The sequence below is a fragment of the Phodopus roborovskii genome, unplaced genomic scaffold (assembly GCF_943737965.1).
Source record: "Phodopus roborovskii unplaced genomic scaffold, PHOROB, whole genome shotgun sequence".
Lineage (NCBI taxonomy): Eukaryota > Metazoa > Chordata > Mammalia > Rodentia > Cricetidae > Phodopus > Phodopus roborovskii.
In genome coordinates this window covers 18,898,038-18,925,426 of record NW_026126460.1, presented here as the reverse complement: position 1 = coordinate 18,925,426, position 27,389 = coordinate 18,898,038, and the positions used below count along the sequence as shown (strand labels likewise).

The 27,389-nt window shown below is 47.9% G+C and overlaps 1 protein-coding gene across 1 annotated transcript; it reads right to left on the bottom strand.

The window, feature by feature from the left end:
* Positions 1-259: 259 nt before the first annotated feature.
* On the bottom strand, positions 260-24,414 carry Igfbp2 (insulin like growth factor binding protein 2). The gene is made up of 4 exons (XM_051190440.1): positions 23,928-24,414; positions 3,092-3,321; positions 2,429-2,569; positions 260-713 (listed from the first exon to the last, which is right to left on the bottom strand). The coding sequence occupies exons 1-4, from the start codon at positions 24,310-24,312 to the stop codon at positions 549-551; spliced, it is 921 nt and encodes a 306-aa protein (XP_051046397.1). The 5' UTR covers positions 24,313-24,414; the 3' UTR covers positions 260-548.
* Positions 24,415-27,389: the final 2,975 nt, after the last annotated feature.

Below are 27,389 nucleotides of genomic sequence, written 5' to 3'. Positions count from 1 at the left end.
TATGTTCTCTATCACCACACACCCTCCTCTAAAGTGTCAGCTAGAGAGGTCCAAGAGGTTGGAAACCTTCCCTGGTGTGAAACAGCACAATCCTGGCACCCACCACAGACCTGGATCTGGATACAAAAGCATTTTCCTGTCCCTGTGTATGGTGAGAAACAATGACTTCCCTGTGTTAGGGGCAAGTTGGGCAGGAGGCTCAGTGGGCCTCCCAGGCTCCTTCCCAGAGATGCCCCAAAGACACAAGCAAGACACACGCTTTATTTTTCCTTCCTTTAATCTTAAGTAAAAGAGACACAGGGGTTCAAAAATAAAAATTTCTTTCCCCATTCCCAAGCCTGTCCAGGGCACCCCCAATGCCACCCTGTCCCTCCCTAATAGAAGCAGGAATGGAGGTTATCTGCAGCTGGGGAGGGGGCAGGGGCTTCTGAGCTCAGTGTTGGTCTCTTTCCAAATATAAATACATGTGTCAAAACTGGGAAACCCTCCACACGTGTCACCCAAGCCGGTGTTTGGGACGGGAAAGCCAGGCACAGACTGGCTATGCTTTACTGCACCCTCTGGGCATGAGACCCACCAGCCTCCTGCTGCTCATTGTAGAAGAGATGGCACTCTGGGTCTCCCCGAATGGTGGGAGCTCCCTGGATCAGCTTCCCGGTATTGGGGTTCACACACCAGCATTCCCCACGTTGTCCATTCAGAGACATCTTGCACTGAGAGGTAAGAAGAGGAAAATATGGAGATTTCCCCCCAAAGCCACCTTCCCTTACCCTTCACTCAGTCCAGGGCTGACCAGTTCCCAGGCGCACAGGGATCTTTCCCTGATGAAAGTGAACATTGGAAAGCTTGGTCAAAATGCAGATTCCTGTACAGGTGGCCCTAAAATGCTTCATGGCCAACAAGATGCAAAAAGACGCTGATACTGCAGACCCAGGGACCATGCCCATCACTGGGGTTGTTGGAGACACTAAGAACAAGAAATGACTCAGCTCCAGTGGGAGACCCAGAATAGAGGGTAGCCATGGTATAAGATGAAGACCCTCACATCACGATGGAGTATGTGTCAGGCACTATGTGAGCAGACAGCACACCCACTGACATCCAGTCACATCTTTAGTCTAGTGACATCCAATCACAAAATCCTTACCACCACTATGTGTATTAGGTACCATTAGGTCCCTACTTTACAGCTGTGAGGCTGATGCAAAGATGGGTTAAGTGACCTGTCATGGCTCCTAGGGTGAGTGCTAAGATCTAAGTTTGGGGTGTTCCCATCCAGGGTCCCTGATCTTATCATCTAAGCTCATTTATCACTGTTCTAAATGGGTTTTGTGGCTCGTGGGGCACAGCAGAACATCTGTTGCTCATTAGAAGTGTTCCTTATTTCTTCCAAGTTCCAACTGAAGCAATTAGCTTGCACTTGGACAGGAAGCCATACAAACAGCTGGCATCATATGGCAGGGACTAGATGCCTTCATGATGAAAGAGTTGAGGAGGCAGGCCCTGGCTCCACACATCGACTCCTTAAGTGAAGCCTGACTGGCCATTAGGATGAGCAGAAGAGTTCTGTGAAATACCCCACACCCAAAAAAACCCAAACCTCTCATATTAAACCCTGGCATCTAAATTTTTTAAAGCTACCCAGACAATCCCACATGCACTCAGGTCTAAAGTGATCTGCTAAGAACAGGATGACGGTCCAGTCCCCACTCCCCACCACCACACCAACTCCTGACAAACACATTCCCTGTCCCGCCCTTTCTCCTCCCCCTTCAAGGAAATGCATGGGTTCTCCTTCCACTATCAGGGGAAAGTGAGGGGTGGGCCACCTAAAAGGACTTGGGACATACGGGGAAGCAGGAGGGCAAAGGCTCCTGGAAGTTTACTTAAACTTCCTCAACTCTTGTTAATGTAACAACTACTATGTTTTCAGTAATCAATCTCCAATTTTCCATCTCTTGAGATACCTAAGCACCAGAGAGGCTACTTAGCCATTGGCTAAATTGGTGATTTCAAGAATACAGTTCATGGATGGACCATTAGCAACACATGGTAGCTTCTTGGAAATGCAAACTAAGATTCCCACCCATCTATTAAGTGACAAGCTCTGGAGGAGGGTCCAGGGGTCAGCCCTGGGGGGGGGGGGGGAAGCTGAAGTCCCAGGGTTTAAACCTCTTCCCTCACTCTTCCATGGCACTCCCTCCCAACAGAGACCAAGAGCAGAGAGAAGACAGATGAGGGAGTGGAGTCGGCCCTCACCTGCCTGAGGCCAAGGAGGGAAGGCTCCTAGAGCTGATGCATCATCCTTTTGGTTACAGAAGCCTGCCTCTAGTTCAACTCTCAGCTTGCAAGATTATAGGTAGGTGCAATGCAGACTAAGCACAGCAGGGCTCGGGGCTGAAGAAGGCCCTCCCTAACCCACACTCACCTGCTTAAGGTTATACAGGCCATGCTTGTCACAGTTAGGGATATGCAAGGAATAGAGGTGCTCCAGAGGACCCCGATCATCTGGAAGGCGCATGGTGGAGATACGTTCCAGGACTTGGTCCAGTTCCTGCTGGCAAGGGGTCTAAAGGCAAATGGACACCCGGGGTGAGAAGACAGAGCCCACAAAACACTAAATGGCTAATGGGGTAGCATCTGTAGCAACCAACCCCATCCACGGTGCCATCCTACCCCTCTAGAAAGTCACACGGCTGTGGATTTACACTGCACTCTTGGAACTCTGACAACAGCTTTCATGAGTAAGTCAAAGTGGGCTCTCTTTGAAAAGCTAGAATGTATATCTCAAGTCACGGCCCAATCCAATTCAGACATTGTTCCCAAACGATTTATACCCCAACCCAATTCAAATGCTGTCCCTGAAGCCAATACCCTAACCAACAGCCCAAGCTCTGTCCAATCCATTTTAGAGCCAGAAGTGCCATGTGGCTCACGGGTCATCAAATATGTCAATGATACTGTTAGTTATTTGTTTGTTCGATCATTTGTGGCAGAGCATGTGAGACACGGTGTGATATCCTTCCCAAGTGTAGGGCTCCCTTTCCACACCCTCTTCCTCCCACCAGACAGACCCCATTCCTCCACTCACCCTGGCAGGAGGTGGCCGAAGCTTCTTGGGCTCCTCCAGGCTGAGGTGGTGTTTTCCGCCTTTGCCCATCTGCCGGTGCTGTTCGGTGACCTTCTCCCGGAACACAGCCAGCTCCTTCATGCCTGACTTGAGGGGCTTCCGGCCAGCACTGCTCCCACCTCCCAGCATGTTCATGGTCCCATCCACATGATTCTCCACGAGGCCTCCCTCAGAGTGGTCGTCACCATTGTCTGCAGAGAAGGGAGGGGATGCTTAAGATTCAGCTTCCCAGAGAGATGGGGCTTGCTGAACCCCAACCTAAAGGAGGGGGGCTGTAACAATAAGGGAGAAGACTGACAGCTAAAGAGTGACAACTATGTCCAGGGCCCATGCTCCACAACTTAGCTGGATTGCCCATTTCAGCCTCATGGCAACTCTTTAGGTGATACGATGGGTCAGATATAAAATGCTCCCCCACCCAGAGACTCAAGTGTTTGAACTCTCCATCCCCTGGTAGTAGCACTGTTGAGGGAGGTTGTGGAGCCTGGCTGGTAGACAGGACTTGCTAGGGGTGGACCTTGGGTGGTTATGGTGCCCTTTGCGTTCAGTTCTAGTCCGTTTTCTGGTTTAGACTGTGATGTGGCAAGCCGTCCCCACCACTGGCTCGCACTGCCTCCTTCTTGATGGTGGATGAAGTCCTCTGAAACTGTCACACAAACTAATGTGTTCCTCCTCTGAAGCTGCTCCTGTGGGCATCTGAGTGCAGTGATAAATGGATGGAGGCGCCACTGGCATCCGCTATCCTTCACACACAAGCTGGAGCTCACAGAGGCCAGGTGCTTGACCAAGATCACGGCCCTGGTGAGTGATGGACCCAGGAGTTGAACTCAAGCTTTGTGACTCCAGAGAACTGAGTTATACTCAGTTCTGTCCTCATCCTCCAAACCTGGGACACAGGAGCACAGAAGGATGAAGATGCCACAAAACTCTCAACACAGAATAGAAACAGGTCATCCCTGGGTCCATCAGAATCTACCAGACCCATCCACAACAACCAAGTTTAAGTTCTCCTTCATTTATGGTCTGAACAGATCAGACCAACTGAGGTTTTAAAAATTACTATAAGCTCTCTGTCCCATGGTATGGTTGGCAAGGCAGTACAAGGCAGACAGCTACCTGCCAGCAAGAACCAGGTTCCAGCACTCCCATCACCATTTGCTCATCCCTCCTGATGAAAAGTTCCCAAGTCTTTTGCTCCTAGGCTGCTATATATAGTATTAATCCCACTGACTTTTAGTTGTTTGGACACCTACCTGTGTGTTGCACCCCATCACACTGAAAGGCCCCAGTGTAAGAGCTACGTATGATAGCTTTGACTTTGCAGATTTAGCTTCCTACAAGGCATGAACCCTAACCAAGCTGTCTGCTATAGAACAACAATTCAATCTCTTCTGACTGTCTTCCAACCTCCTGCATGCAGGGGACTCTAGGAGCAGTCCCCAGACTTCAGTCTCAGCCTGGCTGACTCATGTCTTTCCAGGGAAGAGTGGCAGAATGGGAATTGTGGGGTCAGGTCTGCAACCAGCGAGATGCACTGTCAGTCTAGCCACAGCCCACGAGTCCCTTCATGTACTGGGAACCCAAATAAGCACAACCCTTGCATTCTTAGGTGGATACAGAAGAAGATGGCTGGAGACCTGAGGAAAAGCTTAAGGAAATCTAAAATGAGCCAAACTTTGGCTCCACCAGCTCTTTAAAAAGAACCTTGGAAACATCATGCACTGTTCTGGTCAATCCCTACCCCAAGGGCCAGGGTTTCCCCAGCCCACTTCAGGGTAGATCTAGCTCTCCTGCAATAGTTAACTCCCCTCTACCCTGCTTCTACCCACAGCCAAACTAGTCCACAGCTCCATGGAACAGGTCACAGAGATCTGTGATCTCCAAACTCTCCTGGGCACCACAGACAGTAGTAGAAGAAGAATCCCTTGGCTGGGTCCTCAAGGTCAGTCTAACAATGAATACCCAGAACACCCTCTGTCAACTCTGGAGACACATTTGCAAAGAGATGGGCACTCTCAGATGCTGGGTACTCAGGTCTGGAGTCTACAGGCAGGGCAAACTGTCCACTAGACACAGTGAACAGTGGATGTAGAAGCCTAGAAAATGTTTCTGTTCATATTAAGGTCAGAAGAAAGAAAATTTAACTTAAGTCAAAAAGTCTTTTAACATATAATACGGACACACTTGCATTTATAAGGCCAGATGTTATCATTTTAAAATGCTTTTTTTTATGGACGGGCCCACAAAGGCGAAAAGGCCTAAGATTCATGCAACATCCTAGTGTGATCCTTCCTGGATCTAGGCCCCAGAAGATCAGGGTCAGCTGGGTATCTCTCTCCTAGGAAACTAATTGGCTTCCTGTGATGAGAGGTTCCGCAGCCTCCCCATCTGGATTCAAGGGTAGGTTTCATATTCTTCTTTCATTGATCTCACCTCTACCAGCAAACATGCCAATAAGATGGGGAAATCCACAGGCATGGCTTGCTGACACAGGCTCCTTGGAAAGGTAGCAGGATATCTATTTCTTATTCTGGAATAGACTGCCGAACCCAAGAAATACATCATGAAGCAGGAGCCCAGGGAAGAGGAACAAAATGCAGGCAAAGTAGAAAGCAAAAGAATGATAGGCTGAGAAAGGCCTCGTGCCCTGTTAGCCAAGGTGTTTAAGGGTTCAAGACCAAAGTCTGATTGACTGTGTCTACAGTCCACCTTTTCCACTCAGTTTTGAAGCCTGAACAAATTACTTAAACTCTCTGTGCCTCATTGATTGTCTGTAAAAAAAAAAAAAAAAAAAAAAAAAAAAAAAAAAAAAGCTAGAATGATTCCCAAGAGCTGTTCATGTTGTGTATGGAATGAAGCATGATGGGAGCATCTGGGTGAGCTCATAGATGCTATTTCTCCATATTGGTTCCCACCTCCCCTGAACAAGCATCTCCCTCACCCCTACATTTTCTTATAGGCTACAGAAGTGACACACAGGAAAACATTCCAAATAGGGAATTTCAGCTAGAGATGGAATGCTGTCTCAGAACACAAATACCAAGTTGCATTCTTTTCTGCCTAAGAGAGTTAGAGTCACAGAATAACATTTATTGAGCAACCACTTATATGTACAGCTGAGCAGGCTATGTACAGAGGTCACTAAAGGAAACATTTCTTAATCGCCCCCAAGATCTAGGTGGAAAAGGCTTCAGCCTTTGAGGTAATCAGTAGGGACTTGCAAGGCCCCTGAAGGGACCTTGAAATGTCCCCCCACCAATTGGTAAGCATTGGCTGTTCTCCCTAACACAGCAACTGAAGAAAAGGATCAACATGGAAGCATGAAATTTCATAATTATATTAATATACAAAAAGTAAATAAAGCTTTTCCAAAAAGAAGAGAAGTAGGCAATGGAATAAACCAAGAGGGTCTGAAGAGCATGGGGAACTCCCTTTTCTCTGACCTTGGTATATTACCAGAACATCCCACATTAGACATGTAGACATGAAACAAGCAGCTAAGATGAAAGGGAACAGATGGCTTACTGTATTTTAGAACTGGCAAACCTGAGGCCCAGGTCCATCTGGATCTACAGAAGCAAACACACTCTGCCATCATCAGGAGCATCACACCAGGCATGGGGCCCCATGTGTCCTTTGACCCCACCCTTACTAAGCTGGCCAGGGAGTCCAGCTGGAGGCTGACATCAGAAAAGAGCTACATGCCCACTCCATGCATCCATATAATGGTTTAAAGACTTAATCTAGGTACGCCCTTCTCTCTCTAAGGCATTGACTGTAGCATCAAGGAACTTTCTCAATGAGTCAAAATCTCCATGTTCCATAGATACTGCTTTCTCCCAGTGCCAGGTTCTGGGTCCCACTGCTAAACTTGGAAGTCCATGGTTCATGATCCATGGGAAATTCTAAAGTGTTATTAGCAAAACAAACCCCAAGAAGCTAAAAGCAATTCCTCCAAAGTCCTTGTTGTGAGTACTCAGCCCTGGTCCTTGTCTAGGTATAGTAACAAAATGAGCCCTTACCTCCAAGCCATCACCGTCCTCCTGGTAGACCAACTAGCCTTCCCTTTTCTTGCCTTATATTTATTCTAAACTATTTCTCAACCTTCTATCTCATGATGATCTCAAACTCTGAGAGCTCAGGCACTACTAAGGTGGAGACTGCCAGTCTGCAACAGATGGTAGCCTTCCAGATCCAACTCAGGAACTGCTTCTGAACACCAGAGCCCAAGAATTGAGTTTTGGATGCTTTCCTCATTCTGCCCTGGCTAGACACAGAACTCACATGGCCCCTTAGCTGTCAATCTTAACCTGGATATACACTGGCCCTCTTCCTCTTCTTCCTCCTCAGACAACCTCTCTACTAATATCCATGATGACAGACAATTCATTATCAAACTCAAATGGACAAAGCACCTCAAGAACCAGTTAATAGAGTTCCAGACCCCCGAGGCATCATTCTTTTATTGTTCTTGCCAAACTCTTGCCAAACCCTTTAACTTTTCTGATCTTGCAACTCTTAAGTGAGGGCAATGGGAATAATGGTTACGATCCAACCATGATAACCACTTTATTACTCTTCATTCAAACTTACATTAAGGGAAAAATTAAGCTTTATGCAACATGGATGGATGATCTGTTTCTTGAATGCATAAATATAAGACCATCCTCCCTGTAGGGGGGAACATAGCTTATGTCTAATAACAGAATGGTCAAATCAAACACATGGGAAAATTTAATTAGAAGACAGCTCCCAATATTTTATGCTATGACATTTTTCCATTTTGATTTTTAAGAATTTGTTACATAGTTCATCCTATGTATAATGGACTTTTTGCCTGCATGTACATCAATACACCATGTGAATACAATATCTGCAGATGCCCCTGGAACTGGAGTTACAGACTGTTGTAAGCCATAACGTGGGTGCTTGGAATCAAGCCTGGGTCCTCTGTGAGATCAACAAATGTTCTTAACCAATGGACTTAGCTCTTTAGTCCCCTCGGTTTGATGGGGGAAGGGGTTTTTTCAGTTTTCACTTTTTGTAGTTCTGTGGATAAGCACACACTGTAGGAGGTAAGGGATACAGAAGAAAGAGGTGCTTATGTATTTGTTTTGTTTACACACATACACACACACACATACACACACACACATACACACACACACATACACACACACACACACACATTTAGGGTTCTTTGTTTTTGATTTTTTTCATAAGGAGACCCTTGTATGGGATGGAAGTTTAAAGGATTTTGTTTTGTTCTTCTTTTGTGGCTCTGGATATGGAGCCCAGTTTTGCAGCCACTAACTGCATACTCTCTAGACTTGTTATTTAAATCCTATATGTGGCTAAATAACAAAGCTTTCTGCTGCTAAACAGAAATCTTTGGGCAAGATTGGACTTGCCTAAATTCACTTAATTTACAGGACTTATGCAAAGAGGGAAGGGAGCAGAGGGAGGAAGATGGGGGAGGGGGTTCAGAAGTACCCAGCGAGCATGGGTAAATGTCCAATACACATAGGAAGCAGATTGTTAATGAAAATTGGAAGCCACTCCCTTTGGACGGCTGATCACTACCACCTCACTCACTTCAAGGCAACTGTTCCCTAGCACATGCTACAGGAAGCAAGGGGGCCAGAAGAAAGGAGATCCCATTTATTTGTTTAGTTAACATTTAACCTGGAGACGTTAGTCTTTTGAAGTGACATTGTATTTTCCCCCATCATTTTTTTCAATAGGTCCAGGACAGCAGGTATCAGTGGCCTCTGGCTCTAGAATCCAGAACAGTGCGTGATGTCTGAATTCTGAGCAGTGCACAGGGATGCCTAGATACAGAATGGTGCCCAGGGATGCATGGATATAAAACGGTGCAGAGGTACCTGAATTCTGAACAATACTCAAGTATTCCTGAATTCCAAATGATGTATGGGGTATCTGAATCTTAACAGTATAGTTAGCCCCCAGAGCAGTCTAGTTTAGCTGATGAATGACCTCTCTGGGTTGGTATGTCCATCTACCCTCTGCTGACATCCAGTTTCTGTCCTAACTCTCCTGTTTGCCTCCCTGTGCTCCCAGAATGGAAATGGGTCAAGTATGAAGCCGGGCATCTCCTGGGCACCACCACCACTGCCACACTGTAGAAGAATGTCTCCTTGTCCAGAAAACCACAACAGACAGCTCCCCTCTCAGAATCTGGCTTGTAGAAGGAAATGGCTTGGTCAGTGTTTAGATCCATAAGCCTCAGGGGCCATCCTATAGCTATTGCCTATTTTCCGGCTGAGAATTGAAGAATTCAGAAAAACACAGTCAAGTGAAAAGCTGAGGAAATCCATGCCATCCTCCTTGCATGGGACAGCAATGCAGCAGAGCACAAAAAGAGGGCAGGATGCTGGGCATTGGTGGTACATGCCTTTAGTCCCAGAACTCGGGAGGAAGAGGTGGGCGGATCTCTGTGAGTTCAAGGCCAGCCTGGTCTACAGAGTGAGAGTTACAGGGCAGAATCAAAAACTGCACAGAGAAGCCCTATCTTGAAAACCCAAAGAGGGCAGGATTGACCACTTGGCTAAGGAATCCCCTGTCTCCCGATTCTTGCGACACCAGTCTTTGAGCTCCAAAGCCAGACTTAGTTCTAGCATGGTTGGATAAGCAGTGCTGGCTTCAAAGTCAAAGGACCATGGTTCTGACCCTGAATTTGCTACCTTTGATGAGTGATGCCAGGCTGGGTGCTGAGCAGGATTTGGCATCAGTGTGTTGTTTATCTGTAAGTCAGGGAGTTAAGCTAGGTCAAAGTTTTCAAATGCAACAAGACAGATCATCTAAAACCTCTAAAAAATAGTCCTGGACTCAAGCCCTGGACATTCAGAAGCAGCAAGCCTGGGCTAAAAGCAAGGAACCTGCATTTTAAACAAGAACCCTCAAATGCTGGCACTTCCAGGGTTCCGTCTTTCCGTGATTCTTCTGCAGGACGCTCTTGAAGTACTTGGTGAGGAGAAAGAAGACCTCTTCTATGGGAGCAAGACAGCCTTGGGTAAATACTCAAGCTTTGTCCCTATTGGCTCCAGGGTTTGTGGAGAAACACAAATGGATGCTTACACACATGCAGAGGGGCTGCCCTCCTTGGCCAGCCACCATAGAGAATTCTAGAGCATGCCCTCATACTGCTGTCTCATCGCAGGCTCCCCCTGAGTGAGCACAGCCTCACCCCCCTGCCTGTGCACACTCAAAGGGGCTGCTACACAAACACCAGGTTCATTCCTGGAATTGCAAAGACCTGGGGAGGGTCAGAGCTGAGGCAGACAGTTTGGGAAAACAAAAACATACTCAAATTCAGCCCAGGGCCTCTGGGGCTCCCCAAGCCAAGTTGTCCTTGAAGAGCCAGAGAAACCGCTATCAAGACAGCAAACAGAGTTATCAGTTTTCACTTCTTCCCATAAGTCCTGAACATTTGTCCTCGGGCTCACTCACGTCATCCGGGAACCTGGCTGGCAAAGTGACACCATGTCCAGAGACCCCAGCGAGGAGTGTGTGTGCCTTAGCATACACTTGACCAAAAGCTACAAGGACAGAAAGAAATACCTGACCCCCAAACTCTAATTGCTCACAAACTTTGTGCATGAAAAAATGTTCAACTATCTATGGTTGTAAACTATTAACACCCTGACCAGAAGGTGTGACAATTGGTAAATGAAAGGCACAAAATGGAGGTGACATAACGGAGTATCACACAACAGCCATAGACAAGCTTTCACTTCTGTGAACACCAATAGATTCAAAAACCTAATATTTACAGGGGAAACTACAAATAGCAAGGGAAAAAAAGTGGAAAATCATACATCTCCTCTGGAATAACTTAGGAGGGACCTTTGAAGGAGTAAAGAGATTGGACAGCATGGCTACCAAGGGTACAAAGCCACTTGGTTTTGAGTTGATAAAAGACATTACTGGACAAAGCATTCTAATAATTCAATTCCACTTCTGTCCTAGTAATTTAGGTCTCGACCATTGACAAAATTGGGGAGGTGGGAGAAATAAGCGTCTCAGTGGATGAAGGGCCTGCCACCAGGCCTGACAACCTGAATCCAATTCCCAGGACCCATGTGATAGAAGAGGACTGGACTGTGGAGGCTTGAATGGTATGTCCCCCAGGGTCTCTGGCTTTTGAATGTTTGGTCTCTCATTGGTGGCACTGTTGTATAGGAGGTTTGTCCTTGATAGAGGAAATGTCACTGGAGGTGGACTTTGAGAGTAAAAAGACTCCCATCACTGATTGCTTTGCCTCATTCTTGCAGTTAAAAATGTGATTCTCAGCTTGAGCTCAGCTGCTGGGCCTGCCTCTTCGCTGCCATGACAACTCTTATACCTTTGGGTGGTGTTTTATCACAGCAACAGAAAAGTAACTCACACAAGAACTCACACAAGCTGTCCTTTGCCTGACATGGGCGCCTGACACACACACACACACACACACACACACACACACACACACACGAAAACAATTCATGTAATGAAAACATGCAAAAATCAGTGGTTCATGACCTCAACTACTCCTCTGAAGGATGACAGCCTCAAAGACACTAGCTTGGTCCTGGCTTCTTCAGAGACTTAAAAAGTATAGTTCATAAAAAGGGACTATTGTGGAAGGTGAGTGATAGAGAGGGGACTGGCAGGGGACAAGTGATCTGAAGGAGGGAATGGAAAAGCATGAAGGCTTTAATTAGGGAGGAGGAGGGAGACAAATGCAGATGAAGGAGGGTACAATAACAGTAAGGATGTGTGAAAAAGTCATAGGGATCATATGATTAACTACCTAAAAATACCTATAATACACAGAAGTAGGGACATAAATATACATTTATAGTTTAAATGAAATTCTCACATCTGGCCTAGCATGGGATGGTAAAAGTTCATAAGGCTTCAAACCTAGAGAACGAATCAAGGGTAACTAAGGAATGCTGAGGGGGGGAAATAACTTTCCCCAGAAAAGAGAGCACCAACCAGCTTTTCAATACCAAATGGTCAGCCCTACAAAACACATCTAAGTAACATTATATAGAATGAGCAGGTTGTATTTATATATTTAGAAATGTACATATGTGTGATGCACGTATATGTATAGAATTATGCAAATATATATATATATGTATATATATATATATATATATTTTTTTTTTTTTTTTTAAAGAGGTCACGAATGTGAATGAGAGCAGCAAGCGTAGGTGGGCATGTAGAAGGATTTTCAGAGATGAGAGGAAAGGGAGAAATGATATAGTCTCAATAAATAAATCAATATGTAAAAGTTAGATGTCACCACAGACAAAAAACAAGTTTGCTTTTCTGGAAGATCACATGCTTTCTTCCTCTAGACCAGAAGAGCAATTCCTACCAAACTTGACTCTTCTGTGGATCCTGTCCTGTAAAGGATCTTCCTAGAGTGTTGATCAAAGGCTAGGTCCCCTGCTCACAAATGCATTAGATACATATACACCTTTTCTGACTTTGTTATACTTGGACAATATTTAACTTTTAAACTATTTTTCGGTTGATGAATAAAATACTATTTGGCCAATGGAGGCAGGAAGATGGGTGGGGCTAGGAGACAGGAGAATTCTGGGAAACATAGGCAGAGAGAGACCATGAGGAGATGCCATGTAGCCAGAGGAGTAACAGGTCTGGACCCTTCTCCAGTAAGATAAGACCACGTGGAAATAGATTAATGGAAATGGGCTAAATAATCAAGAGAGCTAGCCAGTAAGAAGCCCTAGCCATCGGCCAACAATTGAATAATTAATATAGCATTTCTGTGTGTTCATTTGGAGCTAAAGCAGTGGGGCCTGGAGGGACAAGAAACTCCAGTTACAATAGGTGGTATGACAATAGGCTGCTAGCTGGTCACAGTGTGTACTCAACTGTCACTTAGACATTAGCAGAGCTAATTACGCTGAGCGGCCCCCATGTCCTTCCCTGGAGTACCTTCCTAACTCATTGTTTCCTTGACACCACACCATCTAAGCCTCCCACAGCAGCAAGGGTGGTTAGGGAATAAATGAAAAGTGTGAGATGGGAGGGACACGTGTTTCTTCTAGGACCTGCTTCCAAACCACTTGATTCTGATGGTGTGACCCCATAGTCCAACTCCAAGAAAACAATAGCTCCTGGCCTTTCCAACCGCCCTTCCCCTCTGATGGCCTCCTCTCAGTCTCCATAACACCCTGTTCCCAGATATTCCACACTGACACACTGAACCCAGGGAAAGCAAAAAGAACTGTAAAACCTGCAAGGATGTCCAGGCTTGCCAACCACACTCTCAAACCAGCACGCCAGTGTCCTGAATATAAATAAGTGTCTTTAAATAGGTCACCATGCTTCCCTCTTGCTTCAACTCAATGTTCACTGATTTGTGACTCATCTAATACTACATACATCACATCCATCACCGTGCTTGACATGCCCGCTTTGTTTAAGGAGCAACAATCCTAACTAGAGACAAATGATGGAACCTTAAGCGAGAATTCTCATGACTGGGCCCATGAGATGGCACAGTGGGTAAAGGCCCTTGCTGTGCAAGCATGGTGTCCTGAATTTGATCCCCAGAACCTATATAAATGCAGAAGGAGAAAAATCAACTCTACAAAGTCCACTCCTCCACCAGACAGACAGGCAGGCAGAAAGACAGACAGGCAGACACATACACTAATAATAATATTAATTTTTAAAAGAATCCTCATTTCTGGAACATTAAGTGGGCCATCAAACTATCAAAAGAACCATAGTTAGGGATGATTTCAATGGTCATGACTGCCCATTGGAAATCCTCAAACACAGACTCCAGACTCTGGATAAAAGCCTTGCCACACAGTATGCTGCAGCCATTTTCCTCTGTCTCCTTATTGCCCTGAGACAGGTTCCTTCACTGAACCTGGAGCTTGGTGGCTTTCAACTAGAATGGCTGGCTAACAAGCCCCAGTGATCCTCCTTTCTCTGTCCCCCACTCCTACCCCCCCACCCATCCCACCCCTTCACCCCCATTATAAGCACTTGTGGCTGCTTTCTGTTGGGGATCCAAACTCAGATCCTCAAGTTTCCATAGCAAGTGCATTTACCCACTGAGCCAGCCCTACCCCCTACCCCCACCCCCCCCCCATCAACCTCAACAGAATTCTTGAGATGACCAATCAGACTTCATCTAAACAGGCGCTGACTCCCTCCTGACCTCTGCTGGGATGGGGCGAGAAGAAAGGAAGAGATCACAGAGTATGCATGACAGGATTTGATTATTTGAGTTTCTGTGTTCAGCCATTTGTATACATAACTCCGTTTATTATCAAACAATCACAAGACGTTGATGAATTCTTATCACCACTCACATTCGATAAAAGTCCTGGAGTTTGAAGGCCAGTTACACAAAGTTACCTTATCAGAGGCAGGGCCAAAACCAAACCAGGGTTGCTGAGCTACACAGCTCTTGACTCCTCAGGATGCCTTCTGATCATTGAATCACTTAAAGAAGGGCAACCAAGAAATTTCAACCTCCAGGGAAGAGGACTACTGGTTAATATGCCAGGTGGGCCCCACCCAACCATAAAGCCTTTCCCACCCAGGAAGCTCAACCCATTTAATTCAACCCCTTTATTCTGCCTGGCACACTTATGTGGCTGTTGGTACAGAACCAGTCAGCACTATCAGTTGAGGGGAAGATCTCAGGAACTTCTATCCTCAGTCTTTTCCTGGCCTTGGGCACTTCAGAAAGCAAGTTCAGCATCCTGGGGAGACTGGGCATCTCCATCCAGAAGTAAAAACAATAGTCCCCAAAGAAACTTCCTGGGAAGCTGCCTAAAGGAACATTTTTGAGAAGTTATCCTTTAATTACTGCCACCCAAGGAAAACGAACTTTCCCAAGAAACAGTATATACCCCACTGATTTTGTGCAAGTACTAACTCCAGTGGAAGAGAACACAGCGGCAAGAATCCAGGGCCATGGGTTTGCCTTGGCACTTGACCCAGAATGCAGCCTTGATTTCTTCATCTGACTCTGAGCTGTGTGGAAGGAAATGCCTGCAGCAAAGCATTTCCAACTGTCCGGGACTTATCGTCTGCCCGTCGAAATGGCACCTTGGCTAACTGCTACCAGCTCTCTCCCACCCCACAGTCTAACTTGGACCCCGCCAGCTGGAAGGCAGTCCCCCATCTTTTCAACCCACCAGGATGAACACACTAAATAGACTCTAGTCTTCCAAGTTCCAACAACCTGCCAAGGCCTTCAGGGCTCCCAACCCCCTTCCCTCCTCGACATCCTGGCTCTGCTTAGTTCCTTGAATGAACATGGGCTAACACACCTACACCATCCACTAATTAGAAACCTCCCCAGGCTTTGCTCCAGCCAACTCCACCAGGGTCTATGGGCTAATTTCTCTGCCCAGCACCTGGAGGTGTGCCAGCCCGTCCCCTTCTCCCCAATCTGCCCTGCTTCCCAACAGCCAGGAAGGGATGTGGGGCAGACAGCCAGAAGGGCTTCAAGGCTTCCAAATGCCTACCCCACCCTCCTCAAAAAAAAAAAGAAAGAAAGAAAGAAAGAAGAAAGAAAAAGAAAAGAAAGAAAGGGAAAAAAAATTCTAACGGTAGTGGACTGTACTCTCCTGGAAAGCCAGCCTTCTGAGCAAGGTCTCCCTCTGAGTCCTGACTGACACCCAGGCTGAGCCAGCCCAGATCTTCCTTGGCTTTGTTAAGGAACAGAAGGGAAGGGGGGCTAGGAGCCAAGAAGGAGGAGGGGATCAGGGATGGTCCATTCTCTACTAGAGAAAAAGGAAAAACCAGCACCCTCATTCGGCTCATTGTGGGAGGAGTATCTGGAGAAACTGAAGCCCCACACACACCACTGGTCTCACAACTCATCACTAGAGGGTCTTCGCCTTCCTACCCCCACCATGAAGGACCTCAGAGTCTAATCCATCCCAGATTCCCCAGGGTCCTGGGTTCCAGTTTAAGTATGGGCTGACCACCCCTGGTTTCCTGGGGGCCCACCTCAATTGGATCCCTAAGAACAGTTGTCACTGAGCACAAACAGGCTACCACTCGAGAGAGGGCTTTCTGTGGTCCCAGATTCCTCAAACATTAGGCAAGCAAGCCCCCATACTCAAAAAAGCCCTGTCCAGGCCAGAATGCCCCTGAGCATCACACTTCCCTGAAAACTGACAGGCAGAGGCCCTGTCTCAGCGGTGAGGTCAGCACTGGAGGCCATGTAGTAAGGGAACATTGTCCTAGAGAGAACATCCAAAGTCTTTGCCAGGATCCTGTTGAAATGCTCAGAGACACCAAACCTGAAATTTTCTATTTCCTTGGAACAAAAAGGGAGATCTCAAGGACCTTCACTGGGCTTGACCAGTGAGTGCCCCTGAACACACCTGTGTATGTATGCTAAGTGCATACAGCACTTGTTTTAGTATCTGACCCTACTGTTCTGAAGCCTGTGTCCAGCCGGCTGCCTGTGAGGAATGCCTATAGAGAAAGGGCATCCTACCATGACCATCCTTTCCCCAGGAGCCCCTCAGATGTTCTCCAGTCTTCCAAGCTCTGACAGCTGGAAGTCTGGGTCCCCAGGTTAGCTGCCAAGTGAAGGCAGGACTGAACCCTTTGCCATTAGCTAAATGAGCAGAAAAGCTGGCACGAGAACCCAAGAGTCTAAGCTCTAGGGTCATCTCTGTCCCTCTAGTTTTTTTACTCTGGGCACAGTCAAGAGTGAACTACAGCCCTGGAATGGTCAGCCCCAGAAATTTGGAAATGGGCCCCAAAATGCACTCAAAAAGCCTATCACCCATAAGAAATGCAAACCATTTCTTCTCAGCTGGTTTTATATTGCACTAAAGTGAAGTTTCATTACCCCTGCCACGAAGGGATTCCTTAAAGGCCAAAGAACATAGGTCAGATGGACTTATTCCTTTTATAGGTAAGGGGGCAGAAATCAAGTGATATACCACAAGACAGCAAGCACTGAGCATTACATGTATCATCTACTTTTTGTTGTTGTTGTTGATGTGTGTGTTTGTGTGTGTGTGTTGTTTTGTGTAATAGCTAATCTCATTTATCAACTCAGTAAGCTCTAGAACCAAATGAGAGATGACAGGATTCTAGACACTCTTGAGGGGTATTATTTCAATCAACTTAATTAGAAGCCTAGAAAAACCTGCCCACTGTGGGTGGCACCATTCCCTGGTCTAGGACCCTTAACTGTGTAACAGGAGAAAGCCAGCAGAGGGCAAGTATTTACCCCATGCTTCCTGAATGCTGCCACAACCTCCCTTCCCCCTTGATGGACTATAACCTTGAACTCAGAGCCAGAAGAAAAAGCTGTGACCTCCTTCAGTTGCTTTTGTCTGTGAATTTCATCCCAACAGCTAGAAAAGTAGTTAAAACTTTTGTTTTGAGACCCCCAAACTCATAACAATCCTCCTGCTTCAGCCTCCCTAAGAGGCTCCCTATGCCTAGCTGCAAGTGTAACCCTGTAGAGTCATGAGCACCACCAATTTCTGATTTATATACACACAAGAAAATGGAGATTCAAAGAGACTCTCATTCATCTGGATTCACAGTTGAAATATGCCATTGGGTCCTAAAGAAATGAGCAGCCCACCTGACTTGTCCAGTCTGGCCTTCATTTTAAGGGCCAGCTAACAAAATAGCAAAGATGTCACTGGTCAAGATTAAGTTAGCTAATGTATATGACAACTTAATGTGGGAAAGACACACAACTAATGTGACACTTCCCATGGTCACAATTAGCCTCATAAACACACCCCAAAAGAGATAAAAATGATCCCTACTTAACCAAACCTGTTTTCTGAGAATGGCCCATGCTCCGGCTTTGGTTTAGAGTTGTGGAACTCACAATGTAACTTAGACTATCCTCTAACTGTTGAATGACCCTGCCTGACTCCCAAGTGCTGAGATTCCAAGCATGTGCGGTCAAAACCAGGCACCATACAGGCTTTTAGACATGATGTCTGCATTGGGACCAGGTTAGTTTGAGAGCAAAACCAGGCTACTACTTCCCCTATAAACTGTTGTCTACGAGGTCCTTTCTCTGCAGAAACTGTGTGAAGCTTCTGTCCTCTTCATCTTACCACTTATCACATGTTCCCTTATGTTTCTGAAGTATCCTCTTCATCACCAAAGCTAGCAATGGTATACTATGACCTATCACCTACATACAAAATAACCTCTGGTCCACAGGCTCCAAGGAATTTCTCTGCTAATAGCTCAATCCTGACTTGAGCACAGAGGTAGAGGGGTTCAGCAACAGGAAACCAGCAAAAATCTTAGCTATAATACTTGGTCCCTCACTGAGCCCACAGAGGCACCTAGGATGGAAGTACAAAAAAACTCCCTCCATAGTGGGATGGTGATGGCACCTGCCTTTAATCCCAGCACTCAGGAGACAGAGGCAGGTGAGCCTGAAGCCAGCTTGGCTTACCGAGCAAGTTCCAGGACAACTGGGGCTACACAGAGAAATCCTGTCTCAAAAAAAGAAAGTGGAAGAAAAAGGAAAAAAAAAAAAAAAACAAAAAAAAAACCACCTCCCTCCCCTAGGGGGATGGAGGAAAACTGGACCCAAAGGAGATAGAAGTTTCAGAATAGGATGAGGACACAAGAGAGGCTGACCCATCTTTGGATGGCTGCCTGCCACCTCAGGGAAACGCCAGCCAGAGATAACAAAGAGAAGCTGAGGGGCCCGGAACATCTGCCAGCCAGATCTCCGGCTTCCTGGTGAAGCATCTGAAACTCCATCCTGTGCCTCCACTTCAGCAAAAGCAGGTCCTTAGGAGCAAAGTGCCACGTCCCTTGTCCATGGAAGTCCCATCTCTGCCTGCTCCCTGACAGTCAACCAGCCTTTTCATTCCGGAATCCGAGTTTTGTTCAACATTCCCGTCTCCCGTCCCTTTCTAGGCCTCCCTCTGATTGGAGCTGAAGAGAGCTGGGACCAATAGATTATCCATGCTACTTTTTGTGAACACTTCCCACCTACTCACCATGTAGCCAAGTATCCCAGCTGGGCCAGTAGTGGAAGAGGCACAGGAAGAGACAACCATGTGTGTCAGAGGGGATGGTAGCTACAGAGACTTCAAGGACAAGATAAAGGCAACAAAGAACTGGAAACAGAGAAGGCAAACACTAAACGTGGCCGGTGATAGATGGCAGCAGCATGAGACCCAGCCAAGGAGCTAAAGGTTTCTGCTGTTCCTTCAGTCCTTTTAACAGCCCTAGCCCCATGTTCCAGGTGGGATTTACTCTCTTCTCCATTCCATTAGCAATAAGGGCTTTCAGAGCCTTCCTATCAGTTCTAATGGCAAGTCATCTGACTTTATAGAGCAGTAAAGACCCACACTGAGAACCAACCAGAAGCTCATGTGATCATGAGGCCTCAAGGTCTGCAGCTGGCCGGGCTGTGCTAGTGTGTGCCTTTAATCCCAGCACTCCAAAGGCAGAGGTAGGCACATCTCTGCGTTCAAGGCCAGACTGGTCTACAAATCGAGTTCCAGGACAGGCAGGGCTACCCAGAGAAACCGTCTTGGGGGGGGGGCAGTTGCTTCTGAGTGGACAAATTCCTGTTTCCAGGACAATCTAAGGCATTTATTATTGTAATTATTATTACTACTATTATTCCTGGGGGTGTAGGCACATGCCACTGCACAGCTCTAGAGATTAGACATTAGAGGACAATTTGAAGGGATTGGTTAGAGATGTCCTTCCACTGTAGGTTCTGGGGACTGAGGTCATCAGGCTTGTGTCCCCAAGTGGTTCTATCTGCGGAGTCCTCTCATCAGCCCCAGAGTACCTTTATAGGGTTACTTTCACTGAGTGGCCCCACCCATCCCCCCCCACTGCTACCCCCACATCCACATCTTCAGGAAATGCTCTGCCTGAATACTCTCAGACACTGCTAAAGTAGACTGACAGTGAGAGCCATCCTAGCCTCCTTCTTCCTTTGGCCGGATAGTGGCTCAGAGCCACTTCATAAAGAAGCTTCTCAAAAACACAGCCTGGGGGTTCCTTCTCCCACATGTTCAAAGTCAAAGCATCCTTGGCCCTATTTGTTAAAGTGCTTTGTAAGTCTGTAACATTTTTGGTGTTATTACACAAGTTGGTTTGTTTGTTGGTTGGTTTGGTTTATTTGGTTTTTGGAGACAAGGTTTCTCTGTGTAGCTCTGGCTGTCCTGGAACTCACTCTGTAGACCAGGCTGGCCTTGAACTCAGAGAGATTCACTTTCCTCTGCCTCCCTCTCTGACTCTGGGATTAAAAACTTGTTCCACCACTGCCCAGACAAGTTTTTCTTTTTTTAAAAGTTTTTATTATTTGTTATTATTGTGTATGCTGAAGGGTGGGCCCATATGCCACAGCACATGTGTGAGGGTCAGAGGACATTCATGGAGTAGGCCTTTACTTCCACCTTCATGGTTCCAGGGATCAAATTCAGGTTGCCACAGTAACACCCTTACTACCCACTAAACCATCCCTGCCAGCCCATGGGGTTTGTCTTTCTTCAAGCTTCCTTCCGTCTCTTAAGGAACTGGGTCATCATTGCACACAAAGGAAAGTATGCAGGGAACATTTCTGACATTTGTAGAAGGTGAGGAATAAACTTGGAACAAAGACTTGACATCGAAGCTGCTTCCAGCCCCAGCCCCTGGGCCCAGGCCACAGTATAGGCCTCCCTGGTGCCCTCCACTGTCCTGACTCCCTCACCTTGGCACACAGAGCCACACCCTGCTCAGTTCCCAAACCAACCAACACCAAGGGTCCCCAGATGTCCCAGAGCAGTAGTAGCCCTTAGCACAGGCAGGCCTCACCCTTCCCTTTCATGGCCCTTGGTATAATGCCGCATCTTAGACGACTGGTTTAAGTTCTGTCCAGAACTGGGACAAGGAGGTGGAAGGAGGCGCTAAGAATCAGCAGAGACAGTGAGTCCCACTCATTCCAGAGTCTATTTTACCATTTTGAACTCTGTATGCAAATTTATGCAAGACAAGATGCAAAGCAGTGTTCTGAGCCAGAAATCTCATTGCTTTCTCCTCCTTAATCTTGAAGGCAAAGTGAACCACTGTAAATCAGGTTCCCCCCTCTCCCAGTAACTGAAGATCCAGGCCTCCCCACTCAACACCTATCAGCAGGCCAGCCCTTGTCAGTTCTGGGACTTTAAATAACTGAACGTTTCTATAGCACCGTCATATGTGTTAGCGGCCAGACAGCCACTTGGGCGACCCCGCCCCTCAGCATAATCCCCTGCATTGTATGAAACCAGGAGGGGTGTGGGGGGAAGAGGACACAGACAGGGGAAGGGGAGATGCTGAGGAACCAGCTTGGCCTGAATTGCAAAAGAGCTTAGCCTGCACCCCCTATTCAATGACCCCCACCAAGGTTTTTTTTTTAGGTACTTCTGCCCACTCTACTGCCTTATTCCCTCCCAGAACCTTATAAAGCATGAGTTTGCAACAGTTCTCAGAGTTCCCTTTGCATTTTTCTTCCAGGCCTTCCCAGACTGATTTCTGTTTCTATGAACCTAAAGGGCCCAGCCCATCACCTCTTGGGATGCAGGATCATCACCAGCCACTTCTACCCACTGATGTGCCCACCCCCACCCCTTGCCTTCCTGCCATCCCCAGGAAGCCAGCAACACAGCCCCTGAGTCCCTGGGAACAAAGACAAAAGAGCTAACAGCAAAGCCGGAACTGCTGGGGTGTGCTGCGTGGAAATAAGAGGGTATGTTTAAAATTCTCAAAAGCGACCTGCTCAAAGAGGGATGCCGGCGATGGGGGGAGGAGGGGGCGTTCAGCCTTCAGAGCAGGGGGGAGATGGGCAAAAGACTGTAGGGAGGCAGCAGCCTTCACTTCCAGGATGTGTCTGGACCAAGTGTGTGTGCTATCTCTTCCCCAGTCCCTGGTCCCTGCCCCATCTCAAAAGCCTCTCCCACCGGCCTAGAAAGCCTCCCTCTTTGCCTCTCTTCCAGACACCCTGGCAAAACCAGGCTCCTGCCCAAATGAGTCTTTGACAGCCCTGCAGTCCTGCTGACCAGGGCTTCCTATCTACTCAGTCTCCAGTTCCCACTCCCACACAACCCCCTACCTTGGTTAATGCTCCAGAGAGGAACACAAGACAAAATCACGGGAGGCATCCGGACCTTGGGAGAGAAGGCTGAGGCAGCAGCTGGGATGAGTCGGTGGGACGGAGTCCCATAACCAGGCAGAGAATTCAGTGGCATTCTTCCCAAGAACTCACCTCATTGTCCCCCAGCTCCCCTGACAACCCCTTCACACCCCCACCCCACCCCTACCCATGCCGCCTATGTGGAAAAGTGACCCAGGGAATCTGCCACATCTGTTGCCTGCACAGACCTCCACCCTATTTCTGAGTCTTGGGAAGCAGAAAGATTGGATTTCAGGCCTAGAATGAAAGCAATGGGGGGGGGGGGGTTGTATCAATATCATAAGAGGAAAGTGCACCACGACTTAATAAAACGGTCAAAATCTGAAGGATTTTGTGATGGGGGAGGGGCATGGAGAAAGGACATCTTTTTCTTTCTTTCTTTCTTTCTTTCTTTTTTTTTTTTTTTTTATTATTATTACTCAGAAGCAAGAGGCAAGGATTAATCCCCAGGCCGGCTGAGAAGAAAGAAACCCTGGGACTCCAGAGGAAGCCGCACCTTGCGCAAGGTCAAAAATGCCTCCAAGAACTCCAAGGCTTCAACTGACCTCTAACTCTATTGGGGCGGGACGATAGCAGTCCAAGAGAAATAGTGGGGCGCACAAAGAAATCGAAAAACAGCGAGAATGTTTGTACTTCCTTCCTTTTAAACCAATACCTGTGAGAAACTTGGTCAGTCTCCTTTTAAACATTAGCGAATAGTGGGCACAACTCACCACTGTGCCCAAGACGAAATAAAACAATTACAGGTTCTCCAGACGGAAGGGCCAGGAGGCGCTTGTAATGAAGAAGAGAAAAGTGAACTCCTCGCAGCGGACTGTGTTAACTTTTTTGGAAAGAAGGGTTTCTTAACAAAGAGCTCTACCTTTCCCATTCCGTGGGACTGGAAGAGTTCCCTAGATTTAAGAGTGAATGGTCGCTTCCCGGCTCCCAAGCTGCTCCAGCATTCAGACCTGAGGCCTGATGTCCAAGCGCACTGCTTGGCTGCCAGGTGCTGGAATACAGATGGCGATCCGGCTAAAGTTACACAGACGGAAACCCCTCCATTTTCCACGTGCAACCTTACCCCCCCCCCTTTTTTTTCCTTCCAGAAGGAAGAGTCCCTCCACGCGATCCCTTCTCACCCGAGGTCTGCAATGTCACCTGCGCCAGGTGGCCTCCGCCGCCCAGCAGCTTTCCCACCGGGAAACATTCGACCGGTGGTCACTGACTCAATTTGTGTCCTAAATAAGTTTCAAGTTCCTAGATCTGACCGCCCCTAGATCCTAGACTCCTCCGCCCCTAAATCTGACCAACACTCTCCTCACCACTAAGTCCCTCCAGAGTAGAAGCGAGGGTCACTTTCACCCAGAGAAGACCGTGGTGACACGGCGTCTCCTCTGCCCTCCTCGTTTACCCTATCAAATCCCGCTTGCTCAACCTGCAGCTTCCCTCCCCGGATCTGTCCTTCGGCTTCCCGCTCTCAGAAGTCTCCCTGGATCCAATCAAGGATTGGGCTCTTTCTCGTCTACAGCAGTCCCAGGGTCCTGTCAGACTTTCCTTCCCCACGTGAGAGCCGCCAGCCAGGAGACCCCCTATACTACTGCTGGCAGTCTGCATTACCTGCAACCTGCTGTGGGGTGGCGCCCACACGACTCTTTTCACAGGTACCGGCGCCACTGACCAGCGCCTTCAGGGGCAGCTCGGAGCCGGGATTGGGGTAGCAGCGCAGCATCTGGGCGCAGCGCGGGGTGTAGACGCCGCACGCCTCGCCCTCCAGCCGTGCGCACACGGAGCAGCAGCCACAGCCGGGTTCTCGCACCAGCTCGGCGCAGGGCCCGTCGGGCGGGGGTCCGCAGGCAGCCAGACGCTCGGGCGTGCAGGGAGGACAGCGGAACAGCACCTCAGCGCGCACTCCGGGACCGCAGCCACCCGCGCCCAGCAGCAGCAGCAGCAGAAGCGACGGCAGGAGCAGCGACAGCGCGGGGCCGCCCAATCTCGGCAGCATGTTGGCCTGTGGGCAGCGTTAGTGCGGCGAGCTAGCGGGCAGGTGGCAGGGACCTGGCGAGCGCGGGAGACGCCTCCTTGCCTTCTTTCTCCTCCCCCGCCTCTGCCTGGTCCTAAAAAGCCTGCTCCTCCCCGCCCCCCTGCCTCCTCCCCTCCCCCTTTTGGAGACCACTCCCTTCTCCACTCCTGCGTGCGGGCACGTGCTTGTGCACACGCCCACCCTCCCACCCTACGTTACTAGGTCATTACACTGGTCCCCCACTCCTCCGGGACCACAGCTTTGCACCCTTCAGCCTTGGCTCGCCCGCTCCGACAGAGTAAGAATAACTTGCAAGCGTGGGTAGAATCGGCGTGGAGTGGGAAAGAACCGGTGCTTTTGTCTCCTGTCTTTTAGTTTAGTTCGATTTGGAAGGACTTAGTTTGCGCGCTTCCCACGTGGCCGGCTCTGAACTGACTGCTAAGGAAACACAAAGGCAGTCTTGACCTTAAAGATTTCGGCGCTCACAGCGGCTCCCCACAGTCCTCGTGTTGCTAGGAACAATGACCTTGAGTGAGTCCCGAGGAAGTTCAGTCTTTCCAGACCGGACTCGTCCCAAACAGCACCTCCTAGCAACAACTTAACTTTCCCAAACCAAAGCTAAGGCTAAAGCAGATAAAAACCGATGTATTTCCTAGTACCTGACAAATCACCTGCCTTCCAACCCCCAAGCCCTCTAACCTCTTAGAGACCCAGGCAACTATCCACAAGCCCTGCTGTATTTGTATCTCTCTCTCTCTCTCTCTCTCTCTCTCTCTCTCTCTCTCTCTCTCTCTCTCTCTCTCTCTCTCTCTCTCTCTCTCTCCCCCTTGCCCCTCACCCGCCCCACCACCGCCCCAAGAAGCCTGGAGACACGCCCATTGAAGGGGTCTTTAAAAGGTCAAATTAGACCCCCAGGTGTGAGCAAAAGCCCTAGCACCGGGCTGAAGCTCTCAGGTAATGCAGATGACAAAGTGTGGCTGCCTCCATTGTTCTGATTGACTGAGTCACCCAGCCTTGATGCTCCCCCACTCCAGCCTCCATCACTCCAGCCTGGACAGGACCTTAATTACTCATTCATCTCCCAGGGTTGTGACCTTAACAAAGACCTTCGCTGGTTGAAGTGTCTCCCTTCCCCCACAAGACTTCTCCTTTCTAACTTTAGGTCTCAGAGCCTATCTCGTTCGATTCAGCAGCTATTTGCTCATGTGTCTGCCGGCCCCCAATGGTGAATTTCATGTCTCCTAGAAGGTAAATTTCTAATCTTAAGAAATGAGAGAAAGAGTGTGGGGGAGAGTTTGGGCCAGGTAAGTATCTGGCCATCCGTAGGAACATTTGTGGAAGAGACTGTTCAGATGGGAAAGGGGGCGGGGTGAAAGTAAAACTCTGATTTTCCACAGAGGCAAATGGAGGGTAACCCTCAGCAATGGGGCGCTCCCAACCCAACGACCAGCCGAAATGATGACACAGAAATAAAAGAGTGAGACTAGAAAGTCACTTTGGCCAGAAATCAAAACCCCTGAGGAGATGGGGAACTGGCAGGAAAATGAGTTAATTGTGTTAAGATTTGGCTTAATTGTGGTGGGAGGGACACAGCATCAATGTTTGAGCCAAGGGATGGACCTCTGACATGGGATCTATACAGAATGAAGACCTTACAGTAGGAAATCGACAAAAGCTAGCAGAGGCTTCTGCACATCATCTCTAGGTGTCCTGGGGTCTCGTACCTGCCTTGGAATATGTTCCCATTGACCTCACACACTGACTATCTCCTTAGAGTAGAAATAGTAGCTGGTATGGTGGTATCCATAGGCATCTAGTTCAAACTGCAAGGGGAGCCTACATTCTACTAGCCACACTAAAACACATCCAAGAACTGAGTGTGTTGGTGCACACCTTTAATCCCAGCACTTGGAAGGCAGAGTCAGGCAAATACCTGGGTTTGAGCCATCCTGGCCTACAGAAAGCGTTCCAGAACAGCTCCATCTCCAAAAAGAGGGATGGGGTATAAGTACCATCTGTTTTAATAATATAGTTGAATCCTGCTTATTACAAATCGTATCATTTAATCAGTAATGAATATGAGAATTATAAAGGCAAGATTACCCAAGCACATCTAGAGACAACCTCAGCTCAGTCCTCCCGCCTTGGTCTCCAGAGTGCTGAAATCTCAGGCATGAGCCACTGTGAATTTCTAGAATTTCTCTTTCTGGTGAGTCTCATCACTGCTGATTCCTTTCCCCTAATTCCCATGTTAATACCTTTACCCTGTACAACCCCAAATACTCACACCCCAGAGCAACCTCATCTCCTTCCTTTCCTGCCCCCAAAACTTCCATGTCCTGCTCCAGAGCAGCCTGCTAACACAGGCTCCTGATACAGCACACGGCCTGTAAAATACAAATGAAATTCATGAAGCAGACAGAATTAGCAGAGTTTTTGTTTTTGTTTTTTTAAAAAAAAGTCAGCAGCCATTATAAAAGCAGGACACGGGTACTCTGGTGAATCCTTGTAATTTCAGGTCCTGGGATGCTGAAGCAGAAAGATCCCAAGTTCAAGGTCAGCCAGCGCTGCTAAAACCCTCTCGTTCTCTCTCTCTCTCTCTCTCTCTCTCTCTCTCTCTCTCTCTCACACACACACACACAGAGAGAGAGAGAGAGAGAGAGAGAGAGAGAGAGAGAGAGAGAGAGAGAAGAAACGAAGGAGGGAGGTTGGGTGGGAGGACTGGGAAACAGGACTTGTACACATCCTAACCTGCTACTCAGGGAAATGAACTTAGGTGCCCTCCATCCTTCATCTGCTGGTGAGTGGAAGGGAAGAAGCTTAGCTATGCGCTAAGGTGAGAAGAAGCTAAAGATCTGTGTGTTATGGGTTCACTAAGTACAAGCATTTGTATCTATCTGTAGTCACAGTCACTGTCATGGGTTGGTCACAGCCCCACTTGGGAGCACAGCCTCTGTCTGTCCTCTCATTTCCCAAAAATCCATGTGAACACGCACTTTTCCTGCAGTTCCAAGCCCTCAAATGTTTTATCACTTCTGTTTTTGAATTGAGCTGTGCCT

What these genes read in the sequence shown, in the direction of transcription:
- Igfbp2 (XM_051190440.1), bottom strand. Translation starts at nt 24,312, where the DNA reads ATGCTGCCGAGATTGGGCGGCCCCGCGCTGTCGCTGCTCCTGCCGTCG. An exon ending in TTCGGCCACCTCCTGCCAGG is followed by an intron (nt 2,570 to 3,091) that starts GTGAGTGGAGGA and finishes ATTTGCCTTTAG; the next exon opens with ACCCCTTGCCAGCAGGAACT. An exon ending in GCCTGTATAACCTTAAGCAG is followed by an intron (nt 714 to 2,428) that starts GTGAGTGTGGGT and finishes CTTACCTCTCAG; the next exon opens with TGCAAGATGTCTCTGAATGG.